This window comes from Vanacampus margaritifer, chromosome 3 (genome assembly GCF_051991255.1).
Source record: "Vanacampus margaritifer isolate UIUO_Vmar chromosome 3, RoL_Vmar_1.0, whole genome shotgun sequence".
Lineage (NCBI taxonomy): Eukaryota > Metazoa > Chordata > Actinopteri > Syngnathiformes > Syngnathidae > Vanacampus > Vanacampus margaritifer.
This window is the reverse complement of record NC_135434.1, coordinates 5,232,870-5,246,299: the sequence shown is the minus strand read 5'-3', so window position 1 is coordinate 5,246,299 and position 13,430 is coordinate 5,232,870. Positions and strand designations below refer to the sequence as shown.

Below are 13,430 nucleotides of genomic sequence, written 5' to 3'. Positions count from 1 at the left end.
GAAAGCGTTTTACAGAAGTAAAGCACTATTTAGGTGTTTGTGGCATCATTCATGGACAAAAAGAAGTGTACAATTCACTAGAGTGCATGAAATAACATCGTTTCACAAAAAGCTCTTTTTCTCCGTTTTTTGTTTCAAAAGAGAGAATTTCGGTGAAAGTAACCATTTTCTATTGTTGATTACTGAAGAACGGAATAAGGTAGAAACAAACTTTTTTTTCTGATGAAAGATGAGAGTCCAATCTTTCATTTGGTAGTACGTGTGTTTCCATAGTCCAAACACAACATTTTCTGTGGACCTTGAAAGATCACTCAAAATGCTTAAATCGGCTGGCAGTGGGGACAACCCGTTTCTGAAAACGTCTGGCAGTGAAAGAGTTAAACAAAGGTTCTTTGTTTGGTTGAAGTACTGCGAGTTGATTGTTAAATTTGCGCAAGAAAAATGCCGTTTCAGCCCCGATGCTGCTGGCGGTTACATCACACGTAATGCAGCAGCACAGTCACGTGGTAGCTTACAGGTCTCGACTCAAAACCGAACGGTTCCGTATTCAGTATTAACCCAAGTTTGCACGCGATGAGACTTTCCGCCATCGCGACATCGCTGCAAAGTGCACGTAAACCTTGCGTTTCTCTCCTCAGTTTGAATTCACAATCAGCCTGCAAATGAATGAGCGCCGAGGCGAAGACGAAGGAGGCACAATCACAAGCACTTGGCTTCAGTGGAATTGGCGGGGTTGGCGGGAGGCAGGCTACAAGTCCAGCCTTCAGAAATAGAGCTGTGAACACCATCTGTCATGCTCTCTCTCCCCGTCTGTTAGCCTGACTGCAAGCAAGAAGAGAGAACCGAGCGCTCCGAGCCGCGCTTTAGACGGACGTGGGTGCTGATTATCGTAGGTGTGTGCTTGCGGGGTGTGCATGGGAGGGGGGGAGACGAGTGGTGGGCTGCGTGAGTAACTCACGCTGACAAAGGGAAGTGCTCACCCACGCGAGAGAAGAAGGGATATTGGGCGAGCGGGTATTCCTGGTGAAACCGCACCCACTTCAGCCCGCCGCCCACCATCTCCCCCCGTGGACTACACCTGTCTATTAACTCCTGCTCCAGGAGTCCTGCCGGAAGTTATGTACATGCTTTACTCAAACCGTTGCTCACCTGACCTGAGAGGTTATCACACGTGTATCTCAGCAAACATCTTACATGGTCGAAACTAATCGACTTAAAACCAGTTGAAGGGTACCTTTGCAATGGTCTGAGAGGGTCTGTATCATTTTTACTGGCACTAAACAACTTTGAGGAGGATGGTAGAAACATTGCCACACCAAAAACTACAAATGTGCTTTACGGCATACGTCACTTCCCCCTTTTCCCATTCGTTACAAAGACACAAGTCCATTTGAATGTCAAGTCTCTCCTTTGGTCTCTTGAGGTCTCCCTGATTTGTTGGAATTTAGATGTCTGTGGGGTTGGTGAAGGACTCTGGTTGGTGGCCGGTGCTGGATTTCACTTTCCTTTCTTTTCTTTGGTCCTTCCTCGGGTCTCCTGACGGCCTCACGACTCTGGCTGGAAGTGTTCGGTTTAGGTGAACGGTATGGGATCTTTTTAATAGGTTTTAGGTGAACTCATGAATACACACACACTCGCACACACGCATACTCACCCACATACAAAAAAAAAAGAGCAATGATGATGACATGTCAAATCGGTAAAATTACCGAATGAACAATACTGAGCTCTCCAGAAAGAAAAAAATAAATAAATAAAACATGAATGTCGACGCACCATTACTGCTTTCCTGGCTGTAAAGTTTTGTCTGAGGAGACAAAAAAGAAAACGTGAATCAACCCGCATAAAAGGCCTGACTTTCACTCGCTGGCATGAGCTAAAAAATAAAATAAAATAAAAAAAGACACAATGCGCTTGTCCTCATGGTAAATGTGGTCTTCTTTCAGGCATAACATTACCGCTTTTCCCCACATGCCACTGCCATAATCAACGTGAACTGAGAGTTCCTTAGTGTTGCTTTGAACAATTTACGCAACCATAACTTGAGCCATAGTTTTTAATACATTTGTAGTTGCTGAGTATGAGTGAGTGAAATCTGGAGTCCATAGACGTCACCAAATTCTGTTTCTTCCCCAGAAGTTATTTGCCAGGCCTTCACTTGCATGTTTCTGTGTCTTGCTGCCTTCACTGTTTTCTGCAAGTGAAAACAATTCCCTGCTGGCTTTGATTATGGCCACTGGGTTAGTGGCCAGATCAAGCCAACAGTGAAGTATATGCCTTTGCCTTCAAAAAGTCTCATATCCACGGAGGAAATGTCCACGGGGTCCAAAACTTCAGCCACTCATTGGATGCAAAAAAAAAAAAATCATTTAAAACTCTTTGACTGCCAGACGTTTTCAGAAAAGGGATGCCGTGGGTGCCAGCCGATTTAAGCATTTTTGACTGATCGTTCAAGGTCCACAGAAAATTATGTGTTTGGACTATGGAAACACACATACTACCAAATGAAAGATTGGACTCTCATCTTTCATCAGAAAAAAAAGTTTGTTTCTACCTTATTCCTTTTTTCAGTAATCAACAATAGAAAATGGTTAGTTTCACCTCTGTTTTGAAACAAACGTCTTTTAACGTCTTTGGCACTCCTCCATAGGATTTTACTAAACGTTTTTTAACGTTTTTGGCAGTCAAAGAGTTAAGCATTACAATTTTTTTTTTTTTACATTTATCTCCCCAACCATTTTCAATCATTCCTAAATATTTTTTGGGTGAAATATGAAAGTTTACACTCAAGGTGTATGGATGACTTCAACAACATTGTGGTCATGTCTGAAGATTAAATCTGTCATTAAGCTTCCTTGCCTTTGGAAATTGCAAAAGAATGTACCTCATTGTTAGTTTAAGCATTTAGCTTCAAAAGTAAAATGCTTATGTAATTTTTTTTAATATGCTATCAGTCATCATAATGGTTCTATTTCCTGTATTTGTCAGTTTGCTACCTCCTACACGCACGGTAACTTAAGTATTCCCCGATGAGAGGGGTGCAAAGCAGCGTCACATTGTGTGTTTTTCTTATTTCTAAGCAATGTATATATGCTTTTCTGAAGCCATGAATCACGTTGAGGAGTTTCTCATTTTTAACGCCTCCAAAGAAGTCGTGTTCTTGGGCCGTGTATGTTTGGACAAAAAAAACACACGCACAAAAAAACCTTCAGTTCTTTTCATGAAGTTTTGGTGCAGATCCAGGGTTCTTTCTACGGGAAATCACAGGAGGTGCTGAGTACACTGGTAAAATATGACATTTTGGTATTAGGAAAGTAGTGATTCTCCAAGTGTGGTGTTAGGGAAATGCGGGCTTTCTCTCAGGGTACGCTAAGAATCACTGAATGAACTACCGAAAAATATATTTATATATCAATGTGAACACGTCAACATATCAGCGCAAATGACCAACAAATTGACTCATTTGCTCCCAAAAACGTAAAAATACGTTCTGTTTTAAGTGTCCCAATGACTTATTTATACGTGTGTGTTTTTTTTGCTAGAGCATACTAAAGGCTTAGATGCAGCCTCTCAACTGCAGAGAACTGTCAAAGTAATGGTAGTTATTACAAAAACGACCAGCAGGTGGCAGCAGAGTATAAGAGATCACCCAAACAAGCTGATTTACCCACCGTTCTAAACAGATTTGTGAATAATGATTAAACTTAGCTATATCCTAACGCTAATTGCTGCAAAACGGAAAGAGATAGAAATATACCGATTTTTCGTTTGGTAGGTTCCATGTTTTTATAGCAATAGAAGACAATATTCTGTGGGCCTTGCAAAATCCAGTAAAACAGCCGGGAGCGAAGGGGATTGCTTCAGTGAAATTGTCTGGGAAGGAATGAGTTAACAGGAAATGCCACAATATAAAAATACTGCATATTGTCATGACTTTTAACTATTGACAATTTTTAAATTCTACTTTTTTTTTTTAAATGCATAACACATCACAAAGGAAATTATCTACAACTGAACTTTTTTTTTTTTTTTTTTGTATTGAAATATCAAATAAACAACTCAATAAGAGGTTTTCAATCAATGTCATAACTTTTTCGTGTGCGTGTGTGATCTGCATCCCGCCCCCACAGTCTGGTCCCCTGAGGTGGGCCACCCACTATGTGAGAATGTCCTGTAGATGAGTGTGAGCATCACTCCCTGGCGAGCGTCAGTGAACTGTCATGACTGTCCTAAGTATGATAAACCCCTCAAGTACCACTCTACTCTTTTTTTAATAGGTACTATGTAAGAGTAGAATGATCGCGGCACAGAGAGCGAATGTTAAGGCACGAGATAAACTGCACGCGCATGTTGACTACCTGTTGCCACGGCAACGGGGCTCGCATCCTACAAGCCTCAGGACTCTTGCTAGTTCTAAATAAAGCTTTTTGTTCTCGCTGATCACTGGATAAAATGATAAAATTCCTCCCCGTTAGAAAGGAGTCTTCAAAAAAATGCACCAGAAGTATGTGTGTGTAAACAATGGCGACGTGCACTTGATATTTAGCACGCAACCTCCCGAACGGCAGGAACAGGATTATGGGCACAATAAATACGCCGCATCATGCAATAACAAAATTTAAAAAAAAATAAAATAATTCTGAACTGCTCACTTGAGTAATCCTTAGTAAAGCTTCTCCAATGTGATCTAATGTACAACAAAAGAGCATCATTGACGCCATTGATGAATGCATTAAACTGGATGAAGAGATTCATATTTATCTTTGCAATAGTGTCCTTTTTTTAAAGCGATTTACAAGAGATCCACAGTTGTATGCAAAATACCCGTCATTACAATTTTTTCCGGCTCTTGGTTCTCAAAGGGGCCTTCGAGGAGTGCCCATGCGGAGCCATTTGAGGGCTGTAGCAAGCTCTGTGCAAACTGCTAGCCAGCAGCCTACCAAGTGTGTTCTCTCTCTGCAGCCTTTAAGAAGTTTAAATAAAAACCCATTTCTTTAAATTTATTTTTATTTTGTCTTTATTCCCATTTTATTTAATCCCATTTTGCCACATGACAACACTGGGAGTTTTGCTGCTGCGCGCCCTTTGTGGCCTTTCACAGTGTTGCATCACAGTACCGTGGCCACCCTGCGGGGGGAGCCTGCGTGTGCCGAAACGGGCGACTCAGGCAGGTGCTGCTGAGACTAGATACTCCGCGCCGCTGACGGGGACTTCCATGTTTACTTCAAGTGGTTTTCGGGCCATTTCACAGACAACATATTTAGCCCTTTTCCACCCACTCAAGGATGCGAGCGTCTCGTAGCGAGCAGCCAAGTCTATTAAACAAACGTTCCTGTGAGCAATTTGCATGGCGTGCAGCATCTGTGCGCCGGCCCGGGATGAGGGAGTTGAACTTGACATGTGCATAATGATTTTGCGGCTGCGCATATGACATGCGATGAAGATGCAACCTGCTGTTCCAAACACATTTATTTTCCCTTAAATTAATTCATTAGGTTCAGGTTTTAATTTATGGCAAATACAGTATCGTGCAGCAGTCAAAGGCACCCATAAAGCATGCTATAATCATTGCTGTGGATATAAAAAGTCTACACACCCCTGTGCGTCATATGATGAAAATGATATGAATTTCAAAACTTGGGGCTGTTTGTTTTTACTTTCCCACCTAAAAACATAAAACCCCAACACATTCAATTAATATGTTCATGCTTTATGGTTATGTACTCCGGTTATGTATTTCTGGACTAAAGTCTTAGAAAAACTTTCCACTATTTTGGACTGTAGGCTACCTTTATCTCCAAACTTGTGTTTGCTAGGTGACCTAACAACAACTGACTTACCACATAAACAATTTCAATCTACACTTGTAGCCCTTACTATCGCAAAAAAAAACAATTCTTGTTAACTGGAAAAATAAACAAACTCTGAATATCGACCAATGGTCTAACCTCCTCATAAATCACATTTTAATGGAAAAAATATCTGCCTCAAATAAAAACCAAATATCAAAATTTATAAAAACTTGGTCTACGTATATAGAATTTTTTAACCTAATTCTGCTTACTTAATTCTGCCTGTTAGCGAGAGCCACCACATCGTGATAACTTACATTGATGTTTCTGCATTTGGCAATTTATTATTATATCATATTATTAGTATGGGATTTTTTTTAATGGGCTTTAGGTGAACTGATGAATCCACACACGCTCGCACGCACATACACATACTCACGCACATACAAAAAAATAATAAAAAAATATATATATATATAAAAAATTTAATAAAAAATAAAAAAGGAGAGCTTTGATGACATGTCAAATCGAATGAACAATACTGAGCTCTATAAAAAAAAAATTAAAAAATTAATTTGTTCCATTTTAGGTCACAGTACTGGCGGAAAAGGTTTTTGAGTTATCTTGATCTCACCCATGGTGACCATGTCCAAGTGTCCTAGAGAAAGACTCTAAATGATGATGATGATGATGATGATTATGCACCCTTCTCCAGATCGTTACCAAAATGTATAGAAATGCACCGAACAAAAATAAAAACAACACTTTTGTATTTACTGCCATTTTCCCGTGAGCTGGACTCAAAAGAGCGCAAACTTTTTTTCTACATACACATAAGGAGGCCGAATTTGCCTCAAATATTGTTAACAAATCTGTCTTGGTGAGAGCATTTCTCCTTTTGTGATAATCTATAGCATCTCTAGCATCGAGTTGATCATGTTAATTGTGGCCTGTGGAATGTTTCATGCTGTGCTTACTAACAGGTTTCATTTAACAGGGAAGTTCACTGTTGGATGGACCCATACAAGGGAAAACCATCACTCGTAAGTGTATTTTTATTAAAAATTTGTGTTGTTTAAAAATGAAAATTGATTCCGTAGACAGTGAAGTAGAGGTTCTATTGTACTGTTACTGATCCCAAAGGACTCAATGATGTCTTACCCTGAAGTAGTACGGCCCTTCCATTGCCATATTTAAATTAGGGGGGGGGGGGGATTAGTTGAGTTGATTTGCAGTGACAATCATGCAGTTTGAGCTTATACTTGCATCATTGCTATAATCACATTTATCACCGTGTGTGACTGCATTCATCAGCCTTCGCTGCGCTAATTCCTTTTTGTTTTGTTTTTTTTGTTTTTGTTTTTTCTACCCCCAATGCAGGCTACGTGGCTCCAACACCACCGCCGGGGTCTGGTTTTCACCGCTACCAGTTTCTGTTGTACATGCAAACTACTGATATGCCCGCGCTGGCGATGCCGCCACGAGGTAATGACTCTCAGAGGTCACTTACCCCTCTGACCCCTGAAGCCTCATCTATCATACGAGGGCTAATCAATGCGACTGCCAACATGCTGTTGTTGAATCAGCAATAAAGGCCAAGCATTGCATTTTGATACTTTTATAGCCCACTAGAAAAGATAGTGCTCCTCTTTGTGTCATTGCCGTAGGTATTTAATGTATTTAAAAAATAAATAAATAAAAAGTAACCAAATAAATAAATGTATTTAAAAAAAAAAAAATCATACAGATTAAATGCTAATGTTCGGAATTTAAAAGTTAAATAACTTGTGTGAGCTTCAAACTAGTGGCACAAAAATGTTAAACATTTTTAATACTCAATTACAGTAGTCCATTAACTCATTTACTGCCATAAATTCATAAAAAAAAAAAAAAAGATTATTAAAAATTAGGGGCAAGAGGTTTTTAATCGTAATTGATCGCATGACTTCACTCGCAATTAATCACAAATTTCATATCTGTTCTAAATGTACAATAAAAAAAAAAATTCTAGGTTTTCATACTAATGTTAACAAAAGTGGGGAAAAAAATGTTTAACTAACAGAAATAGTTAAATGAATTTTCGACGTTTATAGCCGTCAATGGCAGTGAATTTGGTTGTTGAAGGGAAATGTAGTGCAACTACTTGTCCACAAGAGGCACTATTGATTCACTCAATTTGTTTGTTTTAGAATTCAACGAGACTATTTGTTACATACCATTTAATGTTGCCTTTTGTTATGCTATCGCTTATCGATACATAAATGAAATATCGCCAGAGTGGTCAAATTTGAAGTTCAAATGAAATGTTCAGTAAATCAAATGAATTCACTTTACATACTGCTATTTCCTAAAATACTTTTTAAAGTAGCCCAACTTGGAAGTCAATGATGAGCTGTTATTCAGATGATTTTGTTGAAGTTTTCTTGTACTTTTTGGACAAAAAAAAAAGGTGGGCATGTGCGGGCGTGGATACGCGGGAACCCTCGGAGGAGGTGTGCCTGTCTGTCTGTTGTAGTCGGGTTCCGGCCGATGATTTGAGGTGCAATTGAGGGCGTTTCGAGTCATGAACGAGTGCAGCTGCCACTCTGGGCTGCTTTGCAGCTTTGACAGCTACGTCACTAATCAATGCAGGCACCCTGTTTGATGTGATGGATTTGAAGTTGCGCAGAAGCTTGAAATGGATTCTTCAAGTATTCATAACGTCAAACATGGTTAATGCGGAGACGTCTTGGCATGAATAATAAGCCCGCTATTTACAATATTTTATGACTTTTTGTGTGCAAAGACTAGAATCTATTTTTGCGCCATCAGCTCCGCTACTTGCTCCCTCCCTCCTCATGATGAAGCTTACTGGACCCACCCATATTTTTCTCCTGTGGACTGCTTTAATTGACTTGGATTACTTCCTCTCTTTAGCAAAGTCTTCTTGCTGTTAAAAAAATAAATTACATTTCACTCATGAATAATGACATTTTGTTTGATGGAGGGATATTTCTCACTGTTTTTTTATTATTATTATTATTTTTATTTATTTTTTTTTGAAGGATTTTTCTTTTTTAAGCACGAATGAATTTTTTTATCCGCCGTGCTATGGTGTGACGTCAAAAGACAATTTATTTGTGACGGGCAAAATTAATTGGTCATACAAAAATCAGTTTAATGGGGTGGATTTGATTGCTGAAAAATTGAGATAATGAATCCTTTTAAAAATAATAATAATCCAAACAAAAAAAAATAATAGTAATCTTCCCCATTGTTGATCAATCAAGAATTTTTACTCAAATGTCCAAGATTAATTTCAGCAAACTTTGTTATTGGGACTTGTTTCTTTTGTAGAACAACTTCATTGGATATGGAAGTCCATCAAAAAAAAATATGTATTCATATTGGCAGCAGGGACAGTATTTTAACCTTTTGGAAATACTTGGAAATCGGTTATGAAATGTCGAAAAAAAAAAATTAATTTTTTTTATTAGATTGGTCCGTAAAATGTGAGAAAACATGGATAATGTTCATTGTTGCGTTCCAAAGTAAAAGCTGATGTTTGCTAATGTCTTATTTTGACTAAACACAAATGCTTTTTGACCGATCTTATGCCGCGAAACGTCATTACCGTCGCCAACAGACGACCTCCTGTAACTAATGACGAGATGATCCCCGTCCCGACGTGTCTGCCGAGATGCGTTTGTAGTTGCGGGAGGATTTTTGTCTCGATTCAGCGGTGCACCTGCTACAATTGGACTGGCCTCCACTTGGCTTTGACAAGGTTATCCCCGCACACACACACACACACACGCGAGCGGAGGGAATCCCATGTCTCCCCACCTCCCCCGTTAAGTATGTTCACTTATTAGCGTCTGTCCTCCCTCCCATGTGCGGTGACACAGAGAGCATTTGTCAGGCCCGTGACATTAATTGATGTGATTTACAATGGGAGAGCATTTAGTCGTGGGTGGGAGACTCCTAATGATCATTTTCCACTTCCAGCAGCGCAGTCATTGACTCAATTTGATTGCAAATATGTTGTCCCTTTTTTTCTTTTCATCTGGGGCCACGTCTTTACTTAATACAGGGGGGCGGGGGGCGGGGGAGGGGGGGTCTGCTGTGTCTCCTGCGTTCAAGTTATAAATGTGGGTCAGTGACCTGACGGGAGACAGTTGGCTTGTCGTACAAGATGCTACAGGGGTGGGATGGGGGGGGGATCTTGGCTCCGGGCACCAAGAAGCGATCATAGGGAATCCCCCCGTGCCAGGGTGGGGTGGGGGGCGGCCAATGGGCACCATGGCCCATGTGATCCTTGTTAGCCACTTGGCAAACGCTCAACATGTCGTGGCACCGGGTTTGCGAAGGGATGTAATACCAGGAGGGGTTTTGCCGGGAGGGGGACGGGGGGGGGGCTCGTAGTGTTTCAGGGGCCCGGCATCGGCGACGTTGGCTGAGAAGGAAGGTTGAAAATGACAATTCGCCGCGAACAAAGTATGAACCTGATGATCGTACGGCGTGAATGAGTGGATCAGCCAGCGCGCGGCGGCTGCGTGGTGTTGCTCATCTTGCCTTCTCGAGCCCACACTGCCAGCTCAGCACACTCCACAGTAATTGAAGCCATTTGCAATGTTGCAGTGTGGTAATGGGCAGATCCATGTCTACCACCCACCCACGGCCTCTACCATTAATCAGAGCGCCGTGCAGTCGCACAGCCAGGATTTTTGGCTTCTGCAGAAGCCAGGAGGCGACGCTCTTAAAGACACACTTTGATGTTTTGGCTGCTTTTTTTTTTTTTTTCTTACGTTTGTCAGTTGAAAGTTTCACTGGTACTCATATTTGTTACTGAAATATAATTTAACGCTGCAAAAATATAGGTTGTTTTTTTTGTATCCCCCTTTTATTATCTTTAATTAAAATATCTTTCTGAATGTTCTGAACATATTTTAATACCAGTGTCATTATAATTAAATATTTATTTATATTATAACTGAATAACAAACTTGAGAGGAGTTGGTGTTGAACTTGTTGACGGCATACTCGTTGAGGATGAACAGCGCCTCTGCTGGTTGCATCCAAGTAGTGCACTCTATTTTTGCCCTAGTTCACGACTTGATTTTGCAACAATCAATTTGAATTTGTCCATCTTTGTTTCGAAAACTTGTAACTAGACTTTATTATAATCAGTTGATAATCTATAGATTGTTAATCAAATAAATTACCACTGCAAATGGGAGTAAAAATAAATTAAACAAATAAAAGCTCCAGTTGCTTCCCCTTTCTTGCGGTTTGACAGATGACATCTGACTGTGGTCATGTGATCTTGATGTCTGTCCCTCGTCTACTATGTGTGTGTGATTTGCATTTGGTGGCTATAATTAGCCTAACAGCATTTAAAAATAGAAAAAGAAACGTTTTGAAGACAGTCACTGGGGACTTCATGAGGCTACACCTGCACAAACGCAGACGACCATTTGCTACACAAATTCTAGTTTTCATTGATGTTGTCTGTTGCACTCGACATGTATTGTCATATAGATACTAGTATTTTAATGAAACAGTCGTACTGTTGTGCAATGATGTAAAGGACCCACAAATTGCTTCACATGGTTAAAATGCAGAATCACAAATATCATGTAGTTTAATTAAAAAAAAACTAAAAAAAACCTCATAGTCACACTTTAGATTAATAAAGGTTTCATATACTTTCATATACTGATAAAATGTCTTTACCCATCTCGAAATGGGAGACAGACTTGTCTATAGCACCGGAACCTGACTTTTGGATTCAAGTTTGTGAAAACGCATTTAAAATGGCAAAACACACAAATTTACAACTTATCCAATATAAAATTATTCACAGAACATACATTACTCAATATATGATGAAGAAAATGGGACTCTCAGACTCCGACATTTGTCTCCAATGCTTACAAAACACTACAGACACTTACGTTCATGCTTTATGGTTATGTACTCCGGTTATGTATTTCTGGACTAAAGTCTTAGAAAAACTTTCCGCTATTTTGGACTGTAGGATAGATACCTTTATCTCCAAACTTGTGTTTGCTAGGTGACCTAACAACAACTGACTTACCACATAAACAATTTCAATCTACACTTGTAGCCCTTACTATCGCAAAAAAAAACAATTCTTGTTAACTGGAAAAATAAACAAACTCTGAATATCGACCAATGGTCTAACCTCCTCATAAATCACATTTTAATGGAAAAAATATCTGCCTCAAATAAATACCAAATATCAAAATTTATAGAAACATGGTCTACGTATATAGAATTTTTTAACCTAATTCCGGTTACTTAATTCTGTCTGTTAGCGAGAGCCACCACATCGTGATAACTTACATTGATGTTTCTGCATTTGGCAATTTATTATTATATTATATTATTAGTATGGGATTTTTTTTTTTTAATGGGCTTTAGGTGAACTGATGAATACACACACGCACATGCACATGCTCACCCACATACAAAAAATATATATATATGTGTGTATATATGTATATATATTTTAAAAAATAAATAAATAAAAAAGAGAAAAAAAACAAAACATTTTTATTAAAAAAAAAATATTTATTTGTTTTTTAAAAAAAGGAGAGCAATGATGATGTCAAATCGAATGAACAATACTGAGCTCTCCTGGTAAAAAAAAAAAAAAAAAGATTAATAAAGGTTATGGACAATGCCCAATGCTCTGCTCCAGTGACTATTCTGGTTGGACTGACATTTTGATTGGACGTGAAAATTTTGAGTATTTGAGGGCCAACTATGAGGTTTCAAATCGGAACACCGCCCATGTTCAGCCACATCCCAGGTTTCAGACAGAAGCTTGACCGAGACTAAAGCGGAGGCAGGAAGACGCCAACATCACCTTGATGTCCTTCCTATCTGTCCTTTCCATGAGCGTTTGGATGGGAGCGGTGGAAACATGTTCTCCACACTCTAAACACATGGGAGCCTATTTTAAGATCACTTGTAGCGGCCGGTGATAGCGCAAGATAGCGAAAGTTGGGAAGGACAGCCACGTTTACAGCAAAAATACGCGTTTGTCGTTCGACAGCCGTCTTCACCGCGCAATTCTGCGTCAACGCGCGTCAAAAGTGTTTATGCATGTCAATGGAGTCTGACGCTTGACTCGTGAACTTTGTCCTTCCCGTATTGTCTTCTGAGGGTGAGAGGGACCTTGTTCAACACTTGTAGGGGGATTTAGGCATCTGTGGGGGTGGTGCATTATCTCCCATGGATGCAAGTGTTGGAGGTCGTGCCCCATCTTTCAGGGAGGTCACTGGACTCCATTGCCCTTACATGATGATCACAGCCCTTTCTGTCAGCTCGTCTTATTCACACACACACACTGACAGAGCAGCCATTTGTATTCCTTATTCGGCTGAGCTCACAATCTGCATTAACAGCTTTGTACTGTACATTTCTATTTCTATTAGTTTAACTTTTTTTTTTTTCCACTTTTGTTAACAAGAGTATGAAAACATCGATTTTTTTTTTTTCATTGTACATTTAGAGCGGATATAAAATTTGTGATTAATCGTGCGTTAACTAGTGAAGTCATTCGATTAATTACGATTAAAATTTTTAATCGCCTGACGCCCCCTAATTTTAATAATCTTTTCTTTCTTT

General features: G+C 39.6%; 1 protein-coding gene across 2 annotated transcripts in view; it reads left to right on the top strand.

Annotated features, from left to right (window-relative positions):
• The window catches only part of pebp4 (phosphatidylethanolamine binding protein 4), a 59,124-nt gene that overhangs the window by 41,699 nt on the left and 3,995 nt on the right, over positions 1-13,430 (top strand). The window contains exons 5-6 of one of the 2 annotated variants that reach the window (XM_077561619.1): positions 6,790-6,835; positions 7,173-7,277. The exons of the other annotated variant lie outside the window; for it this stretch is intronic. Of the exons in view, the coding sequence (XP_077417745.1) occupies positions 6,790-6,835; positions 7,173-7,277 (151 nt within the window). The remainder of the gene's footprint in view (positions 1-6,789; positions 6,836-7,172; positions 7,278-13,430) is intronic. 2 annotated transcript variants of the gene reach the window in all.